Genomic DNA, 26,997 nt, shown 5'->3' on the forward strand with positions numbered 1-26,997 from the left:
CAATTTGAAAACCTAGAGGAAATGGACAAATTTCTGGAAACACGCTACCTATCTAAACTAAAACTAAGGTGAAATTCTTAACAGACCCATAACAAGAGGAGAGATTGAAAAATGATTTAAAAAAAAAAACTCTCAACAAAGAAAAGCCCTGGCCCAGATGGCTTCACTGGAGAATTCTACCAAACATTCAGAGAAGAATTTGTACCAGTACTACTCAAACTATTTCAGAACACAGAAAAGGAAGGGATACTTCTGAATTCATTCTATGAAGCCAACATAAACCTGATACCAAAACCAGGCAAAGACACCACAAGAAAATTACAGACAAAAAAAAAAAAAATTTAGAGATGTAAAAATTCTCAACAAAATTTTAGCCAATAGAATTTAGCATCATATAAAAGAAATAATAAACCCTAACCCTTTTTTTTTTAACCAAGTGGGATTCATAAAATGTATGAATGGATGGTTCAACATTAGAAAATTAATCAACATAATCCACCACATAAATAAAAGAATCATATGATCATCTTGATCGACAAAGAAATGGCAATTAAGTCCAACACTGATTCCTGATAAAAAAACTCTCAATAAAATTGGTATAGAAGGGAAACTGCTCAATATAATAAAAGACATCGATACAAAACCAACAGCCAATATCATTCTTAAAAGAAGCTGAAAACATTCTCCCTGAGATCAGGAAAAAGCCAAAACCAAAACAAAACAAAACAAACCCAGTGCCATCGAGTCGATTCCAACTCATAGCGACCCTATAGGACAGAGTAGAACTGCCCCATAGAGTTTCCAAGGAGCGGCGGGTGGATTCGAACTGCCGACCCTTTGGTTAGCAGCCATAGCACTTAACCACTACACCACCAGGGTTTCCGGAAAAAGACAAGGACACCCTTTATCACCACTCCTATTTTAACATTGTGCAATAAGGCAAGAAAAAAAATAGAGAACATCCAAATTGATAAGGAAGAAGTAAAACTGTCCATATTTGCAGATGATATGATACTGTAGAGAACCCAAAAGACTCCACAAGAAAACTCGTGGAACTATGGGAAGATTCAGCAGAGTAGCACGACACAAGATAAAAATACAAAAATTAGTTGGATTCCAATACATCAATAAAGAGAACTACAAAAAAGAAATCAGGAAAGCAATACCATTTATAATAGCCCCTAAAAAAAAAAAAAAAAAAAAACTTAGGAATTAATCTAACCTGGAATGTAAAAGACCTATACAAAAAAAACTACAAAACACTACTCTAAGAAACTTACAAAAATGGAAAAACATACCATGCTCATGGATAAGTAGACTCAACATTGTGAAAATGTCAATTCTACCCAAAGCAATCTACAAATACAATGCAACCCCAATCTAAATACCAACAGCATTCTTTAACAAAATGGAATAATTAATCATTAACTTTATATGGAAAGGAAAGAGACCCCGGATAACTAAAGCACTACTGAAGAAGAAAAGGCAGGAGAACTCATACTACCTGACCTCCGAACCTACCATATATCTACAGTAGTCAAAACAGCCTGGTAACAGTACAAGACAGACACAATGACCAATGGAAGAGAATCATCCATCCACTTACAGTCACCTTACAGTCTTTTTTAACAAATTGTGCTGGAAAAACTGGAAGTCCATCTGCAAAAAAAAGTGAAACAGCGCCCATACCACACACCATACACAAAAACTAACTCCATACGGATCAAATATAAAACCAAAACCTATAAAGATTACGGAAGAAAAAATAGGGTCAATGCTCTAGGTCCTAATACATGGCATAAACAGGACACAAACCATAACTAACAATACACAACACCAGGAGATAAGCTAGATAACTGAAATTTTCTTAAAAATTAAACACTAAAGCTCATCAAGACTTCACCAGAGGAGTAAAAAGAAAACCTACAGACTGACAAAAAATTTTGGCTATGACAAATCTGACAAAGGTATAGTCTCTAAAATCTATAGGAAAATCCAACGCCTCTATGACAAAAAGACAAATAATCCAACTAAAAAATAGGCAGGGGATATGAACAGACACTTCCCCAAAGAAGACATTCAGGCGGGCTAAAAGACACATGAGGAAATGCTCGCGATCACTAGCCATTGGAGAAATGCAAATGAAAACTAAAATGAGATACCATCTCACTCCGATATTACTGACACAAATTAAAAAAAGAAAACAACAGAAAATACCAAATGATGGAGAGGTTGTGGAGAGATTGGAAGTTTTATGCACTGCTGGTAGGAATGCAAAATGGTACAACCATTTTGGAAAAGCATATGGTGCTTCCTTAAAAAGCTAGAAATTGGAGCTGACAGCGCAAACAAGGGGCCCAGCCCTATCCCCCTGAAATCACCCCGGGAGGGGGCCCAGCCGGTTCGCGCGGGCGGCGTGGTGACGCAGCCGGTGGGAGAAGTCCCCGGGAGGCAGTGACTGGTCTTGGAGCTGGGAGAGCAGTGTCCCAGCCGGGGAATTGTGCCGCCGGGCATTTGACTGGGCGCTGTCACGGCACAAGCACGGGGAGCTGATCCACTCCCCTGAACTAACCCCGGGAGGGGGCCCATCCGGTTATGGAGGGCGGCGCAGCGACGCGGCTGGCGGGAGGAGAAGTCCCCGGGAGGCAGCGACTGATTTTGGAGCTGGGAGTAAAGCGTCCCAGCAGGGGAACCTTGACGTTGGGCGTTGGACTGGCAGCGGAGGATCTGACTGCGGCTTCAGCGGACCAGATCCCTGGAGGCAATCTCCACACAGCCAGCACACATAGGTGACACCGCCCTCGGAAATCTCAGATAAAATAGTCATTCCAAGCAAGACAAGCAACTCTGGCTATATTCGGAGATGCTACTCTCCTATCTCTCTGATCCCTCCCCCGCTGTCCCCAGGCAGCTTCGTTAACACTGGAATTGCCTGAGCCAGAGGGAGAACGGCTCCGGCTCCGCGGCTGCTTTGCTTCCCCCCTCCCTTTTTTTTTTCTTTCGTTCTTTTCCTAACCCACTCTTTCGGCCTGAGAGAAGGACCAAAAAAAAAAAAAAAACCCAGGGACAAAAACTCCACCACTAATTGGACTAAAAACACAGAACCACCTACAGCCAAGCATATATGATCCAAATCTCAGACTTTCATCCTTACAGGGAACAAGGTGGCGGTTATAATCCAAAAGCAATTCTGATAGGGATCTAACTGCATTTTTTTTTAGCGGATTTTCTGGAAAAATTAGTTTCCCAGTGATGGCTCGGAGACAGCAGTCCATATCAAACCACATAAAGAAGCAGACCATGACAGCTTCTACAACCCCCCAAACAAAAGAATCAAAATCTTTCCCAAATGAAGATACAATCCTGGAATTATCAGATACAGAATATAAAAATCTAATTTACAGAATGCTTCAAGACATCACAAATGAAATAAGGCAAACTGCAGAAAAAGCCAAGGAACACACTGATAAAACTGTTGAAGAACTCAAAAAGATTATTCAAGAACATAGTGGAAAATTAATAAGTTGCAAGAATCCATAGAGAGACAGCATGTAGAAATCCAAAAGATTAACAATAAAATTACAGAATTAGACAACGCAATAGGAAGTCAGAGGACCAGACTCGAGCAATCAGAATGCAGACTGGGAAATCTGGAGGACCAGGGAATTAACACCAACATAAAAAAAAAAAAAAAATCAGATAAAAGAATTAAAAAAAATGAAGAAACCCTAAGAATCATGTGGGACTCTATCAAGAAGGATAACTTGTGTGTGATTGGAGTCCCAGAACAGGGCGGGAGGACAGAAAACACAGAGAAAATAGTTGAAGAACTCCTGACAGAAAACTTCCCTGACATCATGAAAGACGAAAGGATATCTATCCAAGATGCTCATCGAACCCCATTTAAGATTGATCCAAAAAGAAAAACACCAAGACATTATCATCAAACTCGCCAAAACCAAAGATAAAGAGGAAATTTTAAAAGCAGCCAGGGAGAAAAGAAAGGTTTCCTTCAAGGGAGAATCAATAAGAATAAGTTCAGACTACTCAGCTCAGCAGAAACCATGCAGGCAAGAAGGCAATGGGATGACATATACAGTGCACTGAAGGAGAAAAACTGCCAGCCAAGGATCATGTATCCAGCAAAACTCTCTCTGAAATATGAAGGCGAAATTAAGATATTTACAGATAAACACAAGTTTAGAGAATTTGCAAAAACTAAACCAAAGCTACAAGAAATACTAAAGCATATAGTTTGGTCAGAAAACCAATAACATCAGACACCAGCACAACACAAGGTCACAAAACAGAACATCCTGATATCAACTCAAAGAGGGAAATCACAAAAACAAATTAAGATTAATTAAAAAAAAAAATACTCATAACAGGGAATCACAGAAGTCAATATGTAAAAGATCACAATAATCAAAAAGAGGGACTAAATACAGGAGGCATAGAATTGCCATAGGGAGAGTGATACAAGGCGATATAGAACAATACAAGTTAGGTTTTTACTTAGAAAAATAGGGGTAAATAATAAGGTAACCACAAAAAGGTATAACAACTCTATAACTCAAGATAAAAGCCAAGAAAAACGTAACGACTCAACAAACATAAACTCAAATACTACGAAAATGAGGATCTCACAATTTACTAAGAAAAATGTCTCAGCACAAAAAAGTACGTGGAAAAATGAAATTGTCAACAACACACATAAAGAGGCATCAAAATGACAACACTAAACACTTATTTATCTATAATTACGCTGAATGTAAATGGACTAAATGCACCAATAAAGAGACAGAGAGTCTCGGACCGGATAAAGAAACACGATCCGTCTATATACTGCCTACAAGAGACACACCTTAGACTTAGAGACACAAACAAACGAAAACTCAAAGCATGGAAAAAAATATATCAAGCAAACAATAAGCATAAAAGAAGAGGAGTAGCAATATTAATTTCTGACAAAATAGACTTTAGACTTAAATCCACCACAAAGGATAAAGAAGGACACTATATAATGATAAAAGGGACAATTGATCAGGAAGACATAACCATATTAAATATTATGCACCCAATGACAGGGCTGCAAGATACATAAATCAAATTTTGACAGAACTGAAAAGTGAGATAGACACCTGGACAATTATAGTAGGAGACTTCAACACACAACTTTCAGAGAAGGACAGGACATCCAGTAAGAAGCTCAATAGAGACACGGAAGACCTAATTACAACAATCAACCAACTTGACCTCATTGACTTATACAGAACTCTCCACCCAACTGCTGCAAAATATACTTTCTTTTCTAGCGCACATGGAACATTCTCTAGAATAGACCACATATTAGGTCATAAAACAAATCTTTGCAGAGTCCAAACCATCGAAATATTACAAAGCATCTTCTCAGACCACAAGGCAATAAAACTAGAAATCAATAACAGAAAAACTAGGGAAAACAAGTCAAATACTTGGAAAATGAACAATACCCTCCTGAAAAAAGACGGGGTTATAGAAGACATCAAGGAGGGAATAAAGAAATTCATAGAATGCAATGAGAATGAAAATACTTCCTATCAAAACCTCTGGGACACAGCAAAAGCAGTGCTCAGAGGCCAATTTGTATCGATAAATGCACACATACAAAAAGAAGAAAGAGCCAAAAGCAGAGAACTGTCCCGACAACTTGAACAAATAGAAAGCGAGCAACAAAAGAATCCATCAGGCACCAGAAGAAAACAAATAATAAAAATTAGAGCCGAACTAAATGAATTAGAGAACAGAAAAACAATTGAAAGAATTAACAAAGCCAAAAGCTGGTTCTTTGAAAAAATTAACAAAATTGATAAACCATTGGCTAGACTGACTAAAGAAATACAGGAAAGGAAACAAATAACCTGAATAAGAAACGAGAAGGACCACATCACAACAGACCCAACTGAAATTAAAAGAATCATATCAGATTATTATGAAAAATTGTACTCTAACAAATTTGCAAACCTAGAAGAAATGGATGAATTCCTGGAAAAACACTACCTACCTAAAATAACACATTCAGAACTACAACAACTAAATAGACCCATAACAAAAAAAGAGATTGAAACGGTAATCAAAAAACTCCCAACAAAAAAAAACCCCTGGCCCGGACGGCTTCACTGCAGAGTTCTACCAAACTTTCAGAGAAGAGTTAACACCACTACTACCGAAGGTATTTCAAAGCATAGAAAATGACGGAATACTACCCAACTCATTCTATGAAGCCACCATCTCCCTGATACCAAAACCAGGTAAAGACATTACAAAAAAAGAAAATTACAGACCTTTTATATCCCTCATGAACGTAGATGCAAAAATCCTCACCAAAATTCTAGCCAGTAGAATTCAACAACATATCAAAAAAAATAATTCACCACGATCAAGTGGGATTTATACCAGGTATGCAAGGCTGGTTTAATATCAGAAAAACCATTAATGTAATCCATCACATAAATAAAACAAAACACAAAAACCACATGATCTTATCAATTGATGCAGAAAAGGCATTTGACAAAGTCCTACACCCGTTCATGATAAAAACTCTCACCAAAATAGGAATTGAAGGAAAATTCCTCAACATAATAAAGGGCATCTAAGCAAAGCCAACAGCCAATATCACTCTAAATGGAGAGAACCTGAAAGCATTTCCCTTGAAAACGGGAACCAGACAAGGATGCCCTTGATCACCGCTCTTATTCAACATCGTGCTAGAAGTCCTAGCCAGGGCAATTAGGCTAGACAAAGAAATAAAAGGCATCTGGATTGGCAAGGAGGAAGTAAAATTATCTCTATTTGCAGATGACATGATCTTATACACAGAAAACCCTAAGGAATCCTCCAGAAAACTACTGAAACTAATAGAAGAGTTTGGCAGAGTCTCAGGTTATAAAATAAACATACAAAAATCACTTGGATTCCTCTACATCAACAAAAAGAACACCGAAGAGGAAATAACCAAATCAATACCATTCACAGTAGCCCCCAAGAAGATAAAATACTTAGGCATAAATCTTACCAAGGATGTAAAAGACCTATACAAAGAAAACTACAAAGCTCTACTACAAGAAATTAAAAAGGACATACTTAAGTGGAAAAACATACCTTGCTCATGGATAGGAAGACTTAACATAGTAAAAAATGTCTATTCTACCAAAAGCCATCTATACATATAACGCACTTCCGATCCAAATTCCAATGTCATTTTCTAAGGTGACAGAGAAACAAATCACCAATTTCATACGGAAGGGAAGAAGCCTCGGATAAGCAAAGCATTACTGAAAAAGAAGAAGAAAGTGGGAGGCCTCACTCTACCTGATTTCAGAAGCTATTATACAGCCACAGTAGTCAAAACAGCCTGGTACGGGTACAACAACAGGCACACAGACCAATGGAACAGAATTGAGAACCCAGATTTGAATCCATCCACGTATAAGCAGCTGATATTTGACAAAGGACCAGTGTCAGTTAATTGGGGAAAAGATAGTCTTTTTAACAAATGGTGCTGGCATAACTGGATATCCATTTGCAAAAGAATGAAACAGGACCCATACCTCACACCATGCACAAAAACTAACTCCAAGTGGATCAAAGACCTAAACATAAAGACTAAAACGATAAAGATCATGGAAGAAAAAATAGGGACAACCCTAGGAGCCTTAATACAAGGCATAAACAGAATACAAAACATTACTAAAAATGATGAAGAGAAACCAGATAACTGGGAGCTCCTAAAAATCAAACACCTATGCTCATCTAAAGACTTCACCAAAAGAGTAAAAAGACCACCTACAGACTGGGAAAGAATATTCAGCTATGACATCTCAGACCAGCGCCTGATCTCTAAAATCTACATGATTCTGTCAAAACTCAACCACAAAAAGACAAACAACCCAATCAAGAAGTGGGCAAAGGATATGAACACACACTTCACTAAGGAAGATATTCAGGCAGCTAACAGATACATGAGAAAATGCTCTCCATCATTAGCCATTAGAGAAATGCAAATTAAAACTACGATGAGATTCCATCTCACTCCAACAAGGCTGGCATTAATCCAAAAAACACAAAATAATAAATGTTGGAGAGGCTGCGGAGAGATTGGAACACTTATACACTTCTGGTGGGAATGTAAAATGGTACAACCACTTTGGAAATCTATCTGGCGTTATCTTAAACAGTTAGAAATAGAACTACCATACAACCCAGAAATCCCACTCCTCGGAATATACCCTAGAGAAACAAGAGCCTTCACACAAACAGATATATGCACACCCATGTTTATTGCAGCTCTGTTTACAATAGCAAAAAGCTGGAAGCAACCAAGGTGTCCATCAACAGATGAATGGGTAAATAAATTGTGGTATATTCACACAATGGAACACTACGCATCCATAAAGAACAGTGACGAATCTGTGAAACGTTTCATAACATGGAGGAACCTGGAAGGCATTATGCTGAGCGAAATGAGTCAGAGGCAAAAGGACAAATATTGTATAAGACCACTATTATAAGATCTTGAGAAATAGTATAAACTGAGAAGACCACATACTTTTGTGGTTACTAGGGGGGAGGGAGGGAGGGAGGGAGAGGGTTTTTTACTGATTAATTAGTAGATAAGAACTGCTCTAGGTGAAGGGAAGGACAGTACTCAATACATGGAAGGTCAGCTCAATTGGACTGGACCAAAAGCAAAGAAGTTTCCGGGATAAAATGAATGCTTCAAAGGTCAGCGGAGCAAGGGCGGGGGTTTGGGGACCATGGTTTAAGGGGACTTCTAAGTCAACTGGCAAAATAATTCTATTATGAAAACATTCTGCATCCCACTTTGAAATGTGGCGTCTGGGGTCTTAAATGCTAACAAGCGGCCATCTAAGATGCATCAGTTGGTCTCAACCCACCTGGAGCAAAGGAAAATGAAGAACACCAAGGTCACACAACGACTAAGAGCCCAAGAGACAGAAAGGGCCACATGAACCAGAGACCTACATCATCCTGAGACCAGAAGAACTAGTTGGTGCCCGGCCACAATCGATGACTGCCCTCACAGGGAGCACAACGGAGAACCCCTGAGGGAGCAGAAGATCAGTGGGATGCAGACCCCAAATTCTCATAAAAAGACCATACTTAATGGTCTGACTGAGACTAGAGGAATCCCGGCGGACATGGTCCCCAGACCTTCTGTTGGCACAGTACAGGAACCATTCCCAAAGACAACTCATCAGACATGAGAGGGACTGGACAGTGGGTGGGAGAGAGATGCTGATGAAGAGTGAGCTAATTATATCAGGTGGACACTTGAGATTGTGTTGGCATCTCCTGTCTGGAGGGGGGATGGGAGGATAGAGAGAGTGGGAAGCTGGCAAAATTATCACGAAAGGAGAGACTGGAAGGGCTGACTCACTAGGGGGACAGCAAGTGGGAGTACGGAATAAGATGTATGTAAACTTATGTGTGACAGACTGACTTGATTTGTAAACGTTCACTTGAAGCTCAATAAAAGTTAATTAAAAAAAAAAGCTAGAAATAGAAATACCATGCGATCCAGCTACCCCACTCCTAGAATATACCCTAGAGAGATAACAGCCCATGTGAATAGAGACACATGCACACCCGTGTTCACTGCACCATTATTCACAGTAGCAAAAAGATGGAAACAACCTAAGTGCCCATCAACAAATGAACGGATAAATAAACTATGATACATACACACAATGGAATACTACGACGCAACGATAAAGAACACTGATGAATCGCAGAAGTATCTCACAACACAGATGAACCTGGAGGGCACTATAAAAATGCATGAAAAGGTTTATACACAGAAAGAAACAATCTTTGATGGTTACAAGGGAGGGGAGGGGTGGTAAGGGAAAAACACTAACTTGACAATAGATCCATGGTAACTTTGGTGAAGGTAAGACAGTACACAGTACTCGGGAAGCCAGCACAATTTGACCAGGGCAAGGTCATGGATGCTTCACAGACACATTCAAAGTCCCTGAGGGACCAAATTACTAGGCTGAGGGCTGGAGATCATGGTCTCAGGGGACATCTAGCTCAACTGGCATAGCCTAGTTTATAAAGAAAATGTTGTACATCCTTCTTTGGTGAATAGCAGCTAGGGTCTTAAAAGCTTGTGAGCAGTTACCTAAGATACTCCACTGGTCCCACCCTGTCTGGAGCAAGGGAGAAGGAAGAAAGCCAAAGACACAAGGGAAAGATTAGTTCAAAGGGCTAATGGACCACAACTACCACGCCTCCACCAGACGAGTCCAGCACAACTAGATGGTACCCGGCTACCACCACCAACTGCTCTGACAGGGACAGAGAATGTAGGACAAAATTCTAACTCACAAAATACACCAGACTTACTGGTCTGACAGAATGGAGAAACCCTGAGAGTATGGCCCCCAGACACGCTTTTAACTTAGTACTGAAGTCACTACTGAGCTTTACACTTCAACCAAAGATTAGACCGACCCATAAAATGAAAGGAGACTAAATGGGCACAGCAACCCAGGGGCAAGGACGAGAACACAGGTGGGGACAGGAAAGCTGATAACATGGAATCCAGGGTAGAGAAGGGGAGAGTGTTGATACGCCATGGGGTTGGCAACCAATGTCACAAAACAGTATATGTATTGTTTAATGAGAAACTAATTTGCTCTGTAAAGCTTCATCTAAAGCACAACAAAAAATAAGAAAGAAATACAGTCTAAGAGGTGAAGGAGAAAACAAAAATAAGAAAAAAAGAAATTTAAGCAGCATATGATTTAATTTCTTTTCTGTCCCACAATACTGTTTATCATCTTTGTAAAATGGGGCTATACTGTGATACTACCTCTTACTTTTTTTTTTTTAAGTTTTTATTTTGAGATGATTGTAGATTCACAATTGGTTGTAAGAAATAATACATAGAGGTCCTGGGGTGGTCCTGGGGTGCCCGTTACCCAGTTTCTTCCAATGGTAACATCTTTTATAATTATAGTCCAGTATCATAACCAGGATATTGGTATTGATATCATCAAGGTATAGAGTATTTCCATCTCCACAAGGATCCCTCATGTGGTCCTTTTATAATCATACCACCTCCACAGACAAACCCCACCTTGTCTCCCATCTAAAACCCCTGCCCACCACCTATCTGTCCTCCATTTCTATAGTTTTGTTATTTCAAGAATATTCTACACATAAAAATTACACAGTATATAATCTTTTGGGATTGGAGTTTTCACTCAGTTGAATTCCCTCCAGATTATCCATGCTTTTGCTGGTATTCATAGTTTGGTCCTTTTTATTACCGGGTAGTATTGCATGAGTATAGATATACCACAGTTTATTCAGCCATTTACCCAATGATGGACATCTTGTTTGTTTCTAATTTGGAGCTATTATGAATGAAGCTGCTTCTTGTTGTTAGCTGCCATTGGGTCAATTCTAACTCATGGCAAAACCATGTGTACAGAGTAGAACTGCACTCCATAGGGTTTTCAGGGCTGTGAATTTTTGGAAGCAGATCACCAGGCCTGTCTTCCAAGGTGCCTCTGGGTGAGTTAGAACTGCCAACCTAATGCCAAGTAGTCCAGTGCTCAGCCATATTCTCCACCCAGTGACTCGTAAAGCTGCTGTGAACATTCATATATAGGTTTTTCTGTGAAGACACATTTTCATTTCTCTGGGAAATACGCCCATGAGTTCAACTGCTGGGTCATATGGTAGTTGCATATTTGGTTTGTCTACAAAACTGCAAAATTGTTTTCCAAAGTGCCTGTATCATTTTACATTTCTACCAGCAATGCATGAGTGAGCCAGTTTCTCCACATTCTCACCAGTATTTGGTATTGTCACTATTATTATTCTAGCCATTTGGTAAGTGTGTAGTGATATCTCATTGTGGTTGTAATTTGCATTTCCCTAATGGCTAATGATGTCAAACATCTGTTCATGTGCTTATTTGCCATCTATATATCAACTTCAGTGAAATGTCTGTTCATATCTTTTGCCCATTTTCAAACTAAATTGTTTTCTTACTATTGAGCTTTGAGAATTTTAAAAATGAATTCTAGAAACTAGACCTTTGTTAGATACATAGTTTGCAAATATTTTCTCTCAGTCTATAGCTTGTCTTTTCATCCTCTTAACATAATCTTGCGCAAAGCAAAATTTTTAATTTTGATGATGTCCAGTCTATTAACGTTTCCTTTTATGGATCATGATTTAGGTGTTGAGTCTAAGATCTCTTTACCTAGACCCTAAAGACTTCTATTTTTTTTTCTAAAAGTTTTGTAGTTTTACATTTTACACTAAGTCTGTAATTTATTTTGTTTAGAAGGTGTCAGGTTTAGGTAGAGATTCATTTCTTTTGCTATTTGAGACCCATTGCTCCAGCACTATTTGTTGAAAGCCCATCCTTCCTCTGCTAAAATGTTTTTGCAACCTTTTCAAAAATCTCTTGGGTATATTTGAGTAAACCCTTCTTACTTTTAAATCAAGCTTTTTAAAATTGTTTGATAGCACTGATGTGAAATTATGCCTTCAGCAAAGCTCCCGCACTTCTCCATGGGTAAACAGAAGGGTTTACTAATGAAGCTCTTAATGTCCTAGAGCTAGGAGGGACTACAACAGAACATGAGTTTTAGCATCTACATATTTTTAAGAACTGCTGAATATTCATGACTTTACAAAGAAAATTAGTAACTTAGTATATTACTTCTTAAATTTAATTTAGTCACCTCCAATAATGCCATCTTACACTGTTGTTGTTGCTAGATGTTGCTGAGTCTGTTTTGACTCATAGTGATCCCATGTGACAGAGCAGAACACCCCATAGGGTTTCCTAGACTGTAATCCTAATGGAATCAGATCTTCAGGTCTTTCTCCCAAGGAGCTACTGGGTGTATTTGAACCAGGGCTCTGAACCAGATCAGTCCAGTTCGAACCCCTGTTGAGAACCTGTACTTCCACCCCAGATATATTGAATCAGAATCTACATTTTAACAAGATCCTCAGGTGATTCTTACGTATAATAAATTCTGAGAACCACTCCTCTACTGGTGGTTCTCAGAATTGGTCTCTAACCAGTAGCATTAGCATCACCTGAGAACTTGCTAGAAATGGCAAATTTTCAGCAGGGGTTTTAACTGGAACGAATCAGTTCAAAGCCCTGATGTGAACCACCAATATTTTAGTTACAGTCCAGTATTTTACCATTATGCCACAAAGGCTACTCATCTTACATTACAATTACCATTACTTCAAATTTATTAAAATGTATTAGAGCTGGAGAACCAGGTTCAAGACTAAGCAACCACAAATGATCCCTAAAATCATGGAAGTAGCTTCATGAGGATATTATTGCCACTGCCTTCAGACAATAAGTGCAACAATTTGCACTGCTTCCACTTTTACATCAATATGTGGACCTAACAAACTACCACTGTGTCATCCCCTGTGACGATCCCCCCACTTGGCTTCCTCTTTTGTCACTAACACAAACTCTGTCCTAGCTTGTTGTAATTGGCAAAAACCTCTCTCATGCCTTAGCTGCAAAGGAGAAGAGGAAAGAATATCTCTGCTTTTTCATTGTCTATAATGGGTGGCATTATTTGCTACCCTCAAAACCCATAATTGTGGGGGTACTCTCCCAATATTGAAGGAAGAGTCAAGTTCTGGGTTGACAAATAAATGGTAAATGTCTGATATAAGCATTCATATTGCTAATTTATTTAGCTATGTATATAGGCATCTTGTAGCCTATTTATCCTACTCTAGTAGGCTTCTATGATAATATGTGGTAATAATCAGCTTGTTTTGAAAACTGGTCTGGTGAAAAATCTCTCATTTATTCTGGAATCATGAGGAGGAGCAATGTGCTTTGAAAAATTTTCTCGTGAAAAGTACTTCAGTTATTTTAAAATCACTTGGCGGGGGCGGGGGGCGGATTTAAGGCAAACAAAACAAACAAAACTCTGATAACCAGAGATCAATTAAAAGAGAATCTCTGAAAGTGGGTCTTATCATTCCTATTTACTAAAACAAACAAACGAACAACAACTCAAAAACCTCGTCCAGTGATTATAATGTGTATCCAGAGTTGAGGATCACTACCGTAAAGGGTAGAACTTTACAGTCTTATTAAAAGAAAAAAAAAGAAAGAAAATAAACCTGTTGCTGTCGAGTCTATAGCACAGAGTAGAACTGCCCCACAGAGTTTCCAAGGAGTGCCTGGTGGATTCGAACTGCCGGCCTTTTGGTTAGCAGCCATAGCTCTTCACCATTACGCAACCATCCTGGAACAGGCTCATGACTGCTTCTTGTCTCATCTTTTACCCCATTTTTATACAATTGTTGCCACCACCTGGCAACAGTTGTGGTTAGGGCCATCACGCAAATCTCTACATTTTTCTTCAGCGTCACTATCACAAATCTTAGTTCTACAATGGAGGTAGGTTACCTTCTTTGAAAACACTCTAAGTCAAAATTACCTCAGGGAGAGGGTCTCACAGTGAGGGAAGAGCTACAGCCCAGGTCCCTTGCTTCTCAGTGGAGGTAGAACCACATGGCCCCTAGCTCCCCACAGGAAATCACTATAAAATTCAACCATGTGAGAAAGTTGCACTCCTGGTAATGGTGCACAAGGTAATTCAGGCAAGTCCTCCAGCTGACAATGATTAGAGATGTTGAGCAAACACAAAAATCATCTCTGAAGACACTGAAGACAAAACTGAGAATTCATTTTTGCAGTAAATCCTAAAAAAAAAAAACTAAATAAAAATTCTAGGCCCCAAAATACAAAAACTGAAATTGAAAATTGCATGAATAGTTTTAACAGTAGATTACACACAGCTGAACAGACAGTGAACCAGAAGATATATCATGAAAAAAATAAACATCTTGAACCTTGGAGAAAAAAAGAAAATAGTATAGAATTACAGGAGATATGGTAGAAATGACAGGACACATGCAGAAGGAAAAAGAGAAAGAATTAACAGAACTGATATTTGGAGAGGTAATGGTGGATAATTTTTTAAAACTGAAGATATCAAGCCATAGAGTCAAGAAGCACCAAAAACCCCACGAAAGAATAGAAAGAATAACAGAATGAAAACTACAATTACAGCTATCATAGTAGAACTTCTCTAAGACAAAGAAAACAATAAAAGCAGCCAAAAAAAAAAAAAAAAAAGACTGATCATTTTCAAAAGGCAACAGTAAGACTGACAGCTGACTTCTCAACACAAGCAATAGTAGGTGGAAGACACTTCTTCGTAGGACTGGGAAAAGAATACCTCTAAGGTAGACATTCTCAATCCTGGCTAGCCACTATGATCACCTAGGTGCCTTTCCAGGTTATCAAACTCACCCCTAGTTGGTCTCTTTGCCAATAGTTCTATTTTGCTATAATCCATTCCACAAATCACAGTCTCACAGATCTTACTAATTTAAGAATCTGAGCATTTAACTCCTCTTATAAAACACATCAGTGATTTTCAATGTTCTTAGAGCACTGCAACCCCCTTTATCCCAGCCTTTAACTCAACATTCCACACCCACCCAGGCACATCTGACTACTCAGGCACGCTATTTCTTCTGCATGGAATCTTGGCAAACTCTTCTTCATTCATGACTCCTCAGCTTGGTGGTCACTTTCTCTGGAAACCACACAGCATGTACTATCTGTATGGACTCAATGCTCTTTCTTCCCACCCATCTATCCATGCCCTATCTCCTAAATTGGGGGGGGGGGGTGGACAACAAAAGAAACCTCTTAACTATCAGGAATGCGATATTCATTACAACAACTGTGCTGCATAGCCATTAGTCTAGACCTATAAAGAATACAACACGGACTCTGAACTATTGTTTTGTAATAAAGGCTGAAGCACTGAATCTCCAATAAACTATTAGAACTTACTGAGTCTTAAATTAAGTACATTTAAATAGCCATAGTATTCTAATACTTAGATGAGCACATACAAATTAGAAGAAGGAGCTGCTCAAAAGCAGCCATATTGCAGGTGGAAATATCAGCTAGGCATCAAGACAGCTGACAGAAAGCATAATCCAGGGTCATCAAGAAAGTTTAACTCATGTTCATCACATTGTCTAAGAAGTGGACTTCTGTGCCACTAGAGAGTATAGGGTCACTATGAGTCAGAACTGACTCAATGGCAATGGGTGGGAAGTTTCTACTGTATCCATTTTCTGTGCACCTTGTAACACATTATAGACTGCAAGCAAATTAGCAAATTGTGACTGACTTATTAGATAACTGGAGCCTTGATGGCACAGTGGTTAAGAGCTAAGGCTGCTAGCCAAAAGGTCAGCAGTTGGAATCCACCAGCCACTCCTTAGAAATCCCATGGAGCAGTTCTACTCTGTCCTATAGGGTGGCTATGAGTTAGAACTGACTCAACAGCAATGGGTTTAGTTTTATTGGATAACAAACTTTATATTTCAGGAACTCCCAATTCAGCAGTCTTAGTGCTGAATAATTAAGTATTTCCTTACATGACAATGGTTCTCCACATTAGAAACAGACCCAAGCTCAAAACCCACCCAGACATATTTAAGGAGGACAAGCCCAAGGTGTATGTTACAAGCTCTGTAAGTGACAGCAATATTCAATCATGACTGCGAAGCAAAAAAAAAAAAAAATTTAAGAGGGCTAAATAGTGCAGAGAGCTATAAGCAAAGTATCAGGAAACAACAGCATGTGTGGTGAGTTGTCTTCCGTTTTTTAAATAGTTGTCATGTTCTACATACAAAGGAAAGTAAATTTCATACTCATGCATAAATTTGGTAGCTTGCAGTTAAAATCAAAATGAAAGAGAGAGAGGGAGAAATGAACCGGTTGTAGAACAGCATCGATGAAAATGAAGCTATGTCCACGAAAAGTGGTCTGGAGGAACAGCTATATCGTTGCTATTCTCCTATGTTGGGCATAATTTCATTTGCCAAATAGCACTCTTACCAGTGATCCAAATAATTTAAAGTTGAGAAAGCGAATAATCATATTAGTTTTATACCACATTTTAAAGAAAAAAAAAAACACACATGCACACTTTGAAGAGTACACATAATCATGTTGTAATTGTCTACATATATTGCAAAGTGGCAGCTGCTGCACAGTAGATACAACAGTGAACATGAAGTCACGGATCATAGATTTAGTGCACATGTTCACACACACACACACACACACACACAAAACCTGTGGCTCTCTAACTCCAGCTGATTGATTTTACTTCCTTCGAATTTTAGTTTCTTGATGTGTAAGCGGGGGTAAAAATTAAATATGCTTTCACAAACATGCTGGGAGAAGTATTTAAGATAATATGTGTGACTTTTTTATAAGCTGTAAAACGCATGGTATACACAGAGTGAAGTATAATTACGTTTCTGTTTGGAAGTCTGAAATTTAACTAAGCTTCAATGTGTTTTGCTCCCAGTAATTTTTAGTGTTAAGCCAAAAAAAAAAAAAAAAAATTAGCCAAGTCTTTTTGCAACTAACTCCAGTAAAACAGCAGAGAAAATACTTTGCACTTGTTCACAGATTGCAACCACCAGTAACGACTTTGACAACATGAAAAGACTAGTCTTCTTCATTAAATGAGTTTCTGCTCTCTGCTAATACCAAAATATCATCTCTTATTCCATCCACTGGCAGGTTCAATATTCTCACTGAGGATTAGTGTAATAATATAAAAATAAGTTACTCAGAATAATCCTGCTCTATATATCTTAAAACTAATGGGGATTTTTGCAGGAAGTTTATGAAAATGTTCTCTACCTAGAATGCATTAGCCCTCTGGGCAAAGTCACTATAAAGCTTGAAGGACAAAACATGCTGTGAGTAAAGTGACCCAAAAACTGTAAAACTGAGTGTGATCATTAAGGTTGCTGGTCAACTTGGCTGGGCCATGATTCTCAGCGGTTTGGCAGTTATGATGTAGTTCAGCAGTAGTATATTAACATGATCACCTCTGTGCTAGGATCTGCTGTGAGCAGCCAATCAGCTGAAAGGGAGTTTCCTTGGGGTCGTAACCTGCATTTAACATAGGTGAACTTTCTGGCAAGGCTCACGGGTTTTTGCTCACTCTGGATCTTGCAGCTGACTCCTGTTCATCTGAACTCTGGTTCTTGGGATTTTAAAGAAAAAAAAAAATTGAGATTTGAGCTACCAGCTTACCTGCCAATCTTGGGATTCGTCACCCTCTACAGTCTGTGAGCCAGCCACTTGCCAGCTTACCTGGTGATCTTGGGATATGTTAGCCTCTGCAGCCTATAAGCTAGAGGCCTACTGTCTGACCTGTTGATCTTGGGTTCATCAGCCCCTACAGCTACGTAAGTCAGGAGAAGCCTCCAGCCAGACTCACAGACTTGGGACTTTCCAGTCTCTACAACTGCACGAGCCATTTCCGTGATATAAATCCTTGATATAAATCTCTATCTTTATATAGATATAGGTATACATAGATATATACACATACAGATACATAGATACATACACACATCTATATATATGGCCATTCACTAGTTTTGCTTCTCCAGAGAACCCATCCTAAGACACTGAGTCTAAAGAAATTATACTACACTCCTTTTTAGTTTGCCTCATTTGATAGAAATTACTTTTTCCATAAAACTATTACTTCAAAATGTATGAAATCTAGAGATTATCTATAGCTGGTTGGAATACAGGTAATTTTTATCTTGTTTGTATTGCTTATTTTTATCTTGTCAAAGTTTCTAAAGTAAAATTGTGTTCATCATGTAATGCAAAATGTATGTTCTTTTAACATAGAAGAATGAAATGGAGTCAACCAAATAAAAGACAAAAAAGGAACTGAGATCTCTCACGATGAATATAGAAGATTTTGCACACTCCCACAATAAAAAATTTTAATTTGATGTAAATAGGAACAGTTCAACAATATAAATATTTAATTGTCCTATTCAACTTATTATGATCCAAACACATCAAAACACTACTTTCACAACTACTTGAAAACGATGACACTGATGTCAAACACGCAGGCTTCAGATTAAACCATTTTCTTTATGCTATTTTATACTGCTCAAAAATATCAACCATTACCATTCTCTTTTGAAAGACATTTATGGAAATTGGGGATGTCGACTTTACAAAGATGTTTGACCATTGTATGACCTCCCTGTTCAAAATGCATTAATTTCAGTTGTTTAGTTACCTTTGAAAGCTTTCTCTAAGTTCTAGGTATAACGTTTGTTACCTAAGAAAAGGAATGCCATCTTTTTAAGATTCACCTTGCCAACGGTCATCTGTAATCAGGATAAAAACTGAGAGGGGAATCCTTATACCTCATTCCTAATTTAACAGTTTTCCCCAGGTATTATACAGGCATAATCATTTAATATCAAAATCCAGCAAAAAGTCTGAGTTTCATTTTCACAGGGAGGCTTATTTTTGCATTCTTTGTTTTTTCCTTTAAGAACATCAGGTGGGCCTATATCTACACATAGGAATAAAAAAAGAAAAAGAATCCTTATTAAAGTAGATATTAGTTTCTAAGCATACTTGACATGTCAAACACACAAATATACAACTGCAAATAATGTAAAACATGAGGATAAAATGGAAGGTATATAAGGCCTTTTCATACTCTAAGGCTCTATGAACCTGTAAAATTTGTAGACAAAGATACAGAAATAGGAGGCATATGTGTAGACAGTGTTAAGTATATGCATACCAGTCACCATGAATAAAAAGCCAAAACGAAATAATCAGGAAGACCAAATAATTGAATTTTCTTCTATTCTCCATGCATATTTAATGGTAAGGAGGTAAACGACAAACATGAATACCATGGATCCATTTCAGAGAGCACTGCCCACAACAAACACTATTCTAGAATGTCTAAAGACCTAAACACACTCAATATCATGTCTGCATCTCAAGCCCACCAACTGGGAATTCGTATCTGAAATAATGGTCTTGAAAATTCTTAGTATGCCTTTTGGATGGTAAAAATTATTATTTATAAATTTGGTCTTAAATATACTTAATTCTTGGAAAATTGGTAATGCATACCATGCAAGATATCCTCTCTATTCACAAAATGGTTTCTAGTGATTCAGGAGACCAGTGAAATTCTTCAAGGCTCTAATGGACAAAAAATACACGAATGCACACACACAAACTCCTATTAATGACTGAGCTTCTGTAAGGGAATACACTTTCATAACCATGTCTAACAAACATTTACTCTGCTATCTATTTGCATCATAGGAAAGCTGCTTTTAACAGGACAGGAAAGCTCAGAAAAGAGTTCAGTAATCCAGTCAGAAATGGAGGTGTCTTGAGGTTTTAACCAAGGAAGGGAAAAGGTACAATAGGTAGATGAATCCACAATAAGTTGGTAAAACAAATCGAGAATCTGCGTATGAGAAAACCCTGCAAGATCATTTAGCTTATATAGTCAGTGCTCATTAAATACTCAGTATTTCTCTACATTTCCCTGTTTCCATTGCAGCAAAGTTAGGGCCTAGTGATTAATACTGGCCAAACATACTACGAGGAGAAGTGATTTAGGACTTACTTTTTTTTTTTTTTATCGATAATACTGCTAACCAAAAGGTCAGCAGTTCAAATCATGAGCAGCCCCTTGGAAACCCTATGGGGCAGTTCTACTCTGGCTTACAGGGTCACTATGAGTTGGAATCAGCTGGACAGTAATGGGTTTGGTTTTTTTGGTTTTATTGTTAATAACCCTAATACAACAGTCTGGAATATTCACACACACACACCAGTGTACATAGCCTGATGAACAGCAGGCACTCCACAATCATTTGTTGAATGTGTAAATAAATACACACACACACATATATACATTAATCACCCCATTGTGTAGTGGACGTGCTCAATGGTCTATGCTAAGGAATTTGGAAGATAGCTACCTGGCCAACTGACTCGAAGAGATCAATATTTATGCCTATTCCAAAGAAAGGTGGTCTAACTGAATGCAGAAATTATCGAACAACATTGTTAATATCACACGCAAGTAAAATTTTACTGAAGATCATTCAAAAGGGGCTGCACCAGAACATTGACAGGGAACGTTAGAAATTCAATCTGGATTCAGAAGAGGATGTGGAACAAGCAGTTTCACTGCTGATGTCAGATGGATCCTGGCTAAGAAAATACCAGAAAGATCTTTACCTGTGTTTTACTGACTATGCAAAGGCACTGGACTGTGTAGATCATAACAAATTATGGATAACATTGGGAAGAATGGGAATTCCAGAACACTTAATTGTGTTCAGGAGGAACCTTTACATAGATCAAGAGGCAGTTGTTCAAACAGAACAAGGGCCTACTGCATGGTTTAAAGCCAGGAAAAGTGTGGGTCAGGGTTGTATCCTTTCACCATATGTATTTAATCTGTATGCTGAGCAAATGATCCAAGAAGCTGGACTACATGAAGAAAAATGGGGCATTAGGATTGGAGGAACACTCATTAACAACCTGTGCTATGCAGATGACACAACCTTGCTTGCTGAAAGTGAAGAGGACTTGAAGCACTTAACTGATGAAGATCAAAGACCGCAGCCTTCAGTATGGATTACATCCCAACATAAAGAGAACAAAAATCTTCACGACTAGACCAATAAGCAACATCATGATAATGGAGAAAAGAGTGAAGCCATCAAGAATTTCATTTTACTCAAATTCACAATCAACACCCATGGAAGCAGCAGTCAGGAAATCAAAGGATGTAGTGCACTGGGCAAATCTGCTGCAAAAGACCTCTTTAAAGTGTTGGAAAACAAAGATGTCACTTTAAGGACTAAGGTGCACCTGACCCAAGCCATGGTGGTTTCCATCACCTCATATGCGTGTGAAAGCTGGACAATGAATAAGGAAGATCAAAGAAGAACTGATGCCTTTGAATCTTGGAAGAAGGACAGCTAGAATGCTCCTTAGAAGCAAAGATGGTGAGACTTCCTCTCATGTACGTTGGACATGTTATCAGGAAAGATCGGTCCCTGGAGAAGGACATCATGCTTGTTAGAGGGTCAGCGAAAAAGAGGAAGGCCCTTGAATGAGATGGATTGACACATGCCTGCAACAATGGGCTCTAGCATAACAATGATTCTGAGGTTGGTGCAAGACTGGGCAGCATTTCGTTCTGTTGTACATACTGTTGCTATGAGCTGGTACTGCCTCGATGGCACCTAACAATTGTGAGACACTCTTAACACTCGCACATACCAAAACCTCATCCTGAATTTGATTAAGTAATATTAAGAAAACCCGTGTAAAATATTTTTCTGTGCCTGTGAATATTCATATTGTATTTTAATTGACTTCCTGAAACGATGACATGAGGGCTGAGTCTAGGATTTATTCAAATCATTGTTGTTGCTGTTGGGTGCTGTTGAGTTGATTTCCGACTCATGGCGACCCCATGTGACAGAGTGGAACTGCCCCATAGGGTATTCTAGGCTGTAATCTGTACAGGAGCAGTTTACCAGGTGTTTTTCTGCTGAGCCACTGGGTGGGTTCGAATTGCTGACCTTTCGGTTGGCAGTTGAGCACTTAAAGGCAGTATGGAATTCATATAATGATGTTGATGATGATGATGGTGAATGTGATTGTAATGATGATGATATCATTTTTGCCTTCACCTTTGCTACATTTACAGAGTCAATAAACAATGTATCAGGTCATTAATGGTTTCAGTGACTGAATCCTTAGTCTGACTGAAGCAGCACAGGTGGGATATTTTGCAATACGTGCCTTGATGACTAGATTTAACCAATCAGAAGCCAGAAGAAAACAGGAAAGTAGGCTAAGAGATAAACAATGTTGATCAACATGCTTTTGTTTTGCCTTATTTTTAATAGTGTTTCTAAGTCCCCCTTTCTTTAAAAAACTAGCATCCATGGTACCTTGTGAACTATAATACCTGCCATAAAACACACTAGATGACAAGAGGAACTAGACTATTGTAAGTAGAATTAGACTGTTTTAAAGTTTGCAAAAGGAAAAGCAGTGATAAAATGAAAAAAAAAAAACATTCAAAGAAACAAGTCTTTGTAAGTCATGTCATTAAACTTTTAATGATTTAGTAAACATATTTTTAAAGAACAGGAGCAAAATTCATGAAAATGATTCCATTTGTTCCTCAACATTATTGTCCTAAATTGAAGAAAAGCTGATTACTGAGTCAAGACAAATTTCAAAGGTGACATTCAAAATTTCTTTAACACTTACTAAACAGTTTTTTTAAGAAGGACTGGTGGTGCAATGGTTAATCACTAGGCTGGTAACCATAAGATTGGTGGTTTGAACCCACCCACCGTCCTGCTGGAGAAACATGTGGCAGTCAACTCCCGTAAAGATTACAGCCTTGGAAACCCTAACGGGCAGTTCTGCTCTGTCCTATAGGGTTGCTGTGAGTCAGAATGACTTCTTTAACTCTCCTAAAACGGTTGACTTATGGACTACACTCAATAGGTTGTACTAGGCTCTCATAAAACACGTGGCAAAAGCACTTTCAGGTCGTTTAACTTGGAAGCACCCATGCAAGGGGTTGGCCCAGTGCCTGAAGGGCAATAAATACTGCAATGCCCTGATACAGCACTATACTAAGCACTGATCTGTGAAGCAGAAAAGGTACATTTGAATATTTCATCATAAAATATATTTTCACGTCATAATTATCCCTGATGTCATTAGCCTGGTACCCAGGCCTCTTCCCCTCAGCACACAGCAAAACTCAATTTTTGTAAGTATAAGTTCTGTCCATAGTAAATCAAATATCTATGTATAGTTAGAATTATTTTTATATACTTTTGGACAGAAACCCTCAAGAATCCTTATCTAGTCTTAGAATCAAAAATAACATTTTATTTGGAAAAGTTTGTAGTTTTGAGTCCATAAGCTTAAGGACATGTATCAAGTATAAAAAATAAAATATTTTTGTTTAGATGAATCTTTCTATGAGTTTCGGGTATGACGTATACTTTTTTTTTTTTTTTTAAAGCACACATGGCTATAAAAAGGAGTGCTTGCTTATAGCTTTACTGCCTTAAGGGACCCACTTAACTTCTTATGCTTCACAGAACAATTAGTGTGAAGTTCTGCCATGTGAATTTACCATTCTGAATATCAGAATATGCTAAACAGAAGTCTCTAATGTTTTTGGAATGAATTATATTCTCCAAAATAGTCAAGGTGAATATAATATTTTGATTTACTACTAAAGCGAAGCAAACCTGTCTGAAGAGCATTCGTGGAATTTTACATTTCCCAAGTAGATAGAGAAGATAAAAGCAATTAATCTCTATATAAACATGCTTTTGTCATTTATATGAAAGCTGTCCTTTAAAAAAGGTGTAGCTCTAAGCAATGAAAATAGAAAAAGACTCTTTGAAAGTGTAAACATTCATTTGCACACATGGTAGGCAGAAATGGTGTTCTAAAATAATATTTCAAAGGAAGTCCATGCCAGTTACCCCAGAGGCACTCAATGCTCTCTCATTGGTTCCCATCTTGTAATTAGTTTCCATATTCAGTTTTTCTTTTATGAAAACCTGGAAAGCTCAGATGGGGGAGTAATCCAAAAGGCTCCCATCTCGGAGAGTGCAGGAGGGCGGTTCTCATGGTTGTATGTCTTGGTCTGATTTCCAGGTACACTGTGTCTGGGAGCACACGCATATCTCCCCTGAGCTCAAATCACCGTCTAGCTTTTGATTCTCTGAGGTGTTAGATGCAACTGGGATTTCAAGAAGGCAGAGAGTGAGAAAGATGAGCAAGCACACTGCCCAGAGCAAAGGGCATCAAAGGTCAAGTTGTGAAGATGATTTTAGCCTGGGGCTCTGGTGCCACACCCACTTCCTTGGCTGACAGCTGTTTGGTGACAAATTTGAGCTCTGCATCCCAGCGGCCCAGGGAAGCAATCGGCCTCTGGACAACCACAGTTTTGCACATCTCCCTAGGAAAGAATGAAGCACTTTCTTCTCCCCAAGCAAAGCCCCTGAAGCCTGGCTCAGACTCTTGTCCTGGGGAGACACACAGGTGCGCACGGGGGCTCCAGGCTGGTGGCCGTGCTGTCACCTGGCTTCCTCCTTCCCGCTCTTAAAGCCTCCCAGCATCCTACAGATTGGCGAAGTTCAAGAATGGGTCCCTTGCGTCCTTGGGGCTCAGCTTGGACCCTCACCGCGAAAGCGAGCTGAGGCTGCTCCAGAAGCCAAGCCCTTTCCTCCTCCCCCACATCTGCCTTGGGGAATCACAACTTAGAACAATGCGACTTGTGGGGGGCATGGGGACCTTCCCTCTTTTGGGGGACCCTGCCGCACCTTTTCAGTTCTTTAACGACATAGCTATTTTTATTCTATGAAAAAATTACGCCATTCCTCCTCCCTGCCCTCCCCTCTCCAGGTGAGGGTGTCCATCCTTTCAGCAGGGGATGCAAAAGGCCACTTTGCCCCAGGATTCGGGAGCTTCGCAGAACTAGGAACTTTGGGAACAGCGATGTGGAGTGACAGCCAGGGAATCCGGAAAACGGGCACTTTCTCCCTGGATCGCATTTCTCTTCCTGCTTACAGACCCTGGCCGGTCGGTCTCCGATAAACCACCTTAGGTCCCGTGTTCCGGGGGCTCCGTCCCCCCTTCCGGCCCGCACCCAGGTCCTAGGGGACCCTCAACGCGCCCCTCTTACCTGCTGGTCTGATCACTAAGCAAGTGTAGAGCTGTCGGGGTCTACACTGCCTCTCTACAAAGTCAGGCCGAACAGCTCTCAAGAAGAAACTAGGCGAAGAGCCCCATAAACTTTGCCGCCGCGCGTTCTCCGCGTCGGCGTGCACACCTGCCTGTACACACCTGCGTGCACACACCTGCGTGCACACGGGCGCATGCACGCACGTCTGGGGGCATACTTATGGCGAGGGGCTGGCGAGCCGGCAAGGCTCAGGGCGCAGGAAACTTGCTAGACACTGCCGGCTGAGACGCGCGGCGCGGGGAGGGCAGCAAACGGGAATTTCTAAATGGGCTTGGGAAACCGGGAGTAGAACATGGTAATTGTAAAGACAACCCCTTGCGCGGATGCCCGCTCTCGCCGCGGAGGTTCCACTGGCAGGCGCCCACCTTCCATAACAGGCCATGGTAGATGGCAGGTCTGTAAATCCCCCCAGGCACATTCATCTCTGGCTATGACAGCCCCTTTCGCCCACTGGACTCCCCGGTCCGGGTGCAGAGCACACACGCACGCGGAGGGGACCCAGGCGCTCGTGGCGACCCCGCCCGGCTCCGGAGCCCCAACGCAGGTGTGGTGACCCCCGCCCGGCCCCCGACTCCCCGGGCAAATGGGGCGCCTTCATTCCTGGCTCTGGAGCCCCCAGGCAGGTGCGGCGTCCCCATCCCCGGCAGTGGAGCCTCCAAGCAGGTGCGGCGCCCCCATCACCGGCCAAGCAACAAGCGGGCTGCCGCGGGTGGCCGCTCCCTCCGGCCCCGGCCCCGCGCGTGCCACCTCTCCCCGCCGCCAGCCGCCCGCCGCGCCAAGGCGCCCAAAGAAGGAGACAGGCGGGTGCCACTCACCCCCAGCTTCCTGCTGCGGAGCTTCACGTAGCCCTGCTTGACTATGTCGTTAAAGTTGGAGGCCATGGCCAGTGCAAGCGGGCTGCTGCGCCCCGAGCGGCGTCCCCGAGCGAGCGCCGCGTCCGCCGGCCGGCCCGGGGAGCTCGCGCCGCCGACGCCACCCGCGCTCCGCGAGCTCCGCCGCCGGAGCTGCGGGTGGCAGGGCCGCAAGGACGGAGTGCGGGCCGGGCCGCGAGCAGCGCCGCCCTCCGAGCCGGTCCACACCTTCGCCCCCGCGCACTGAGCGCCGCGGCCCTCGCCCCGCCACCACCGGCAGCACCCCCGGCGGCGCCTGGCTCTCGGCGCACAGTTGGCCCGAGCGCACCGCGCGGCGCCCGGCG

General features: G+C 40.5%; 1 protein-coding gene across 1 annotated transcript in view; it reads right to left on the reverse strand.

Annotated features, from left to right (window-relative positions):
• Positions 1-26,683, reverse strand: part of DOK6 (docking protein 6) — a 436,186-nt gene extending 409,503 nt beyond the window's left edge. Inside the window, exon 1 of the mRNA XM_023543736.2 lies at positions 26,618-26,683. Within this exon, the coding sequence (XP_023399504.2) occupies positions 26,618-26,683 (66 nt within the window). The remainder of the gene's footprint in view (positions 1-26,617) is intronic.
• Positions 26,684-26,997: the final 314 nt, after the last annotated feature.

The sequence above is a fragment of the Loxodonta africana genome, chromosome 11 (genome assembly GCF_030014295.1).
Source record: "Loxodonta africana isolate mLoxAfr1 chromosome 11, mLoxAfr1.hap2, whole genome shotgun sequence".
Taxonomy (NCBI): domain Eukaryota; kingdom Metazoa; phylum Chordata; class Mammalia; order Proboscidea; family Elephantidae; genus Loxodonta; species Loxodonta africana.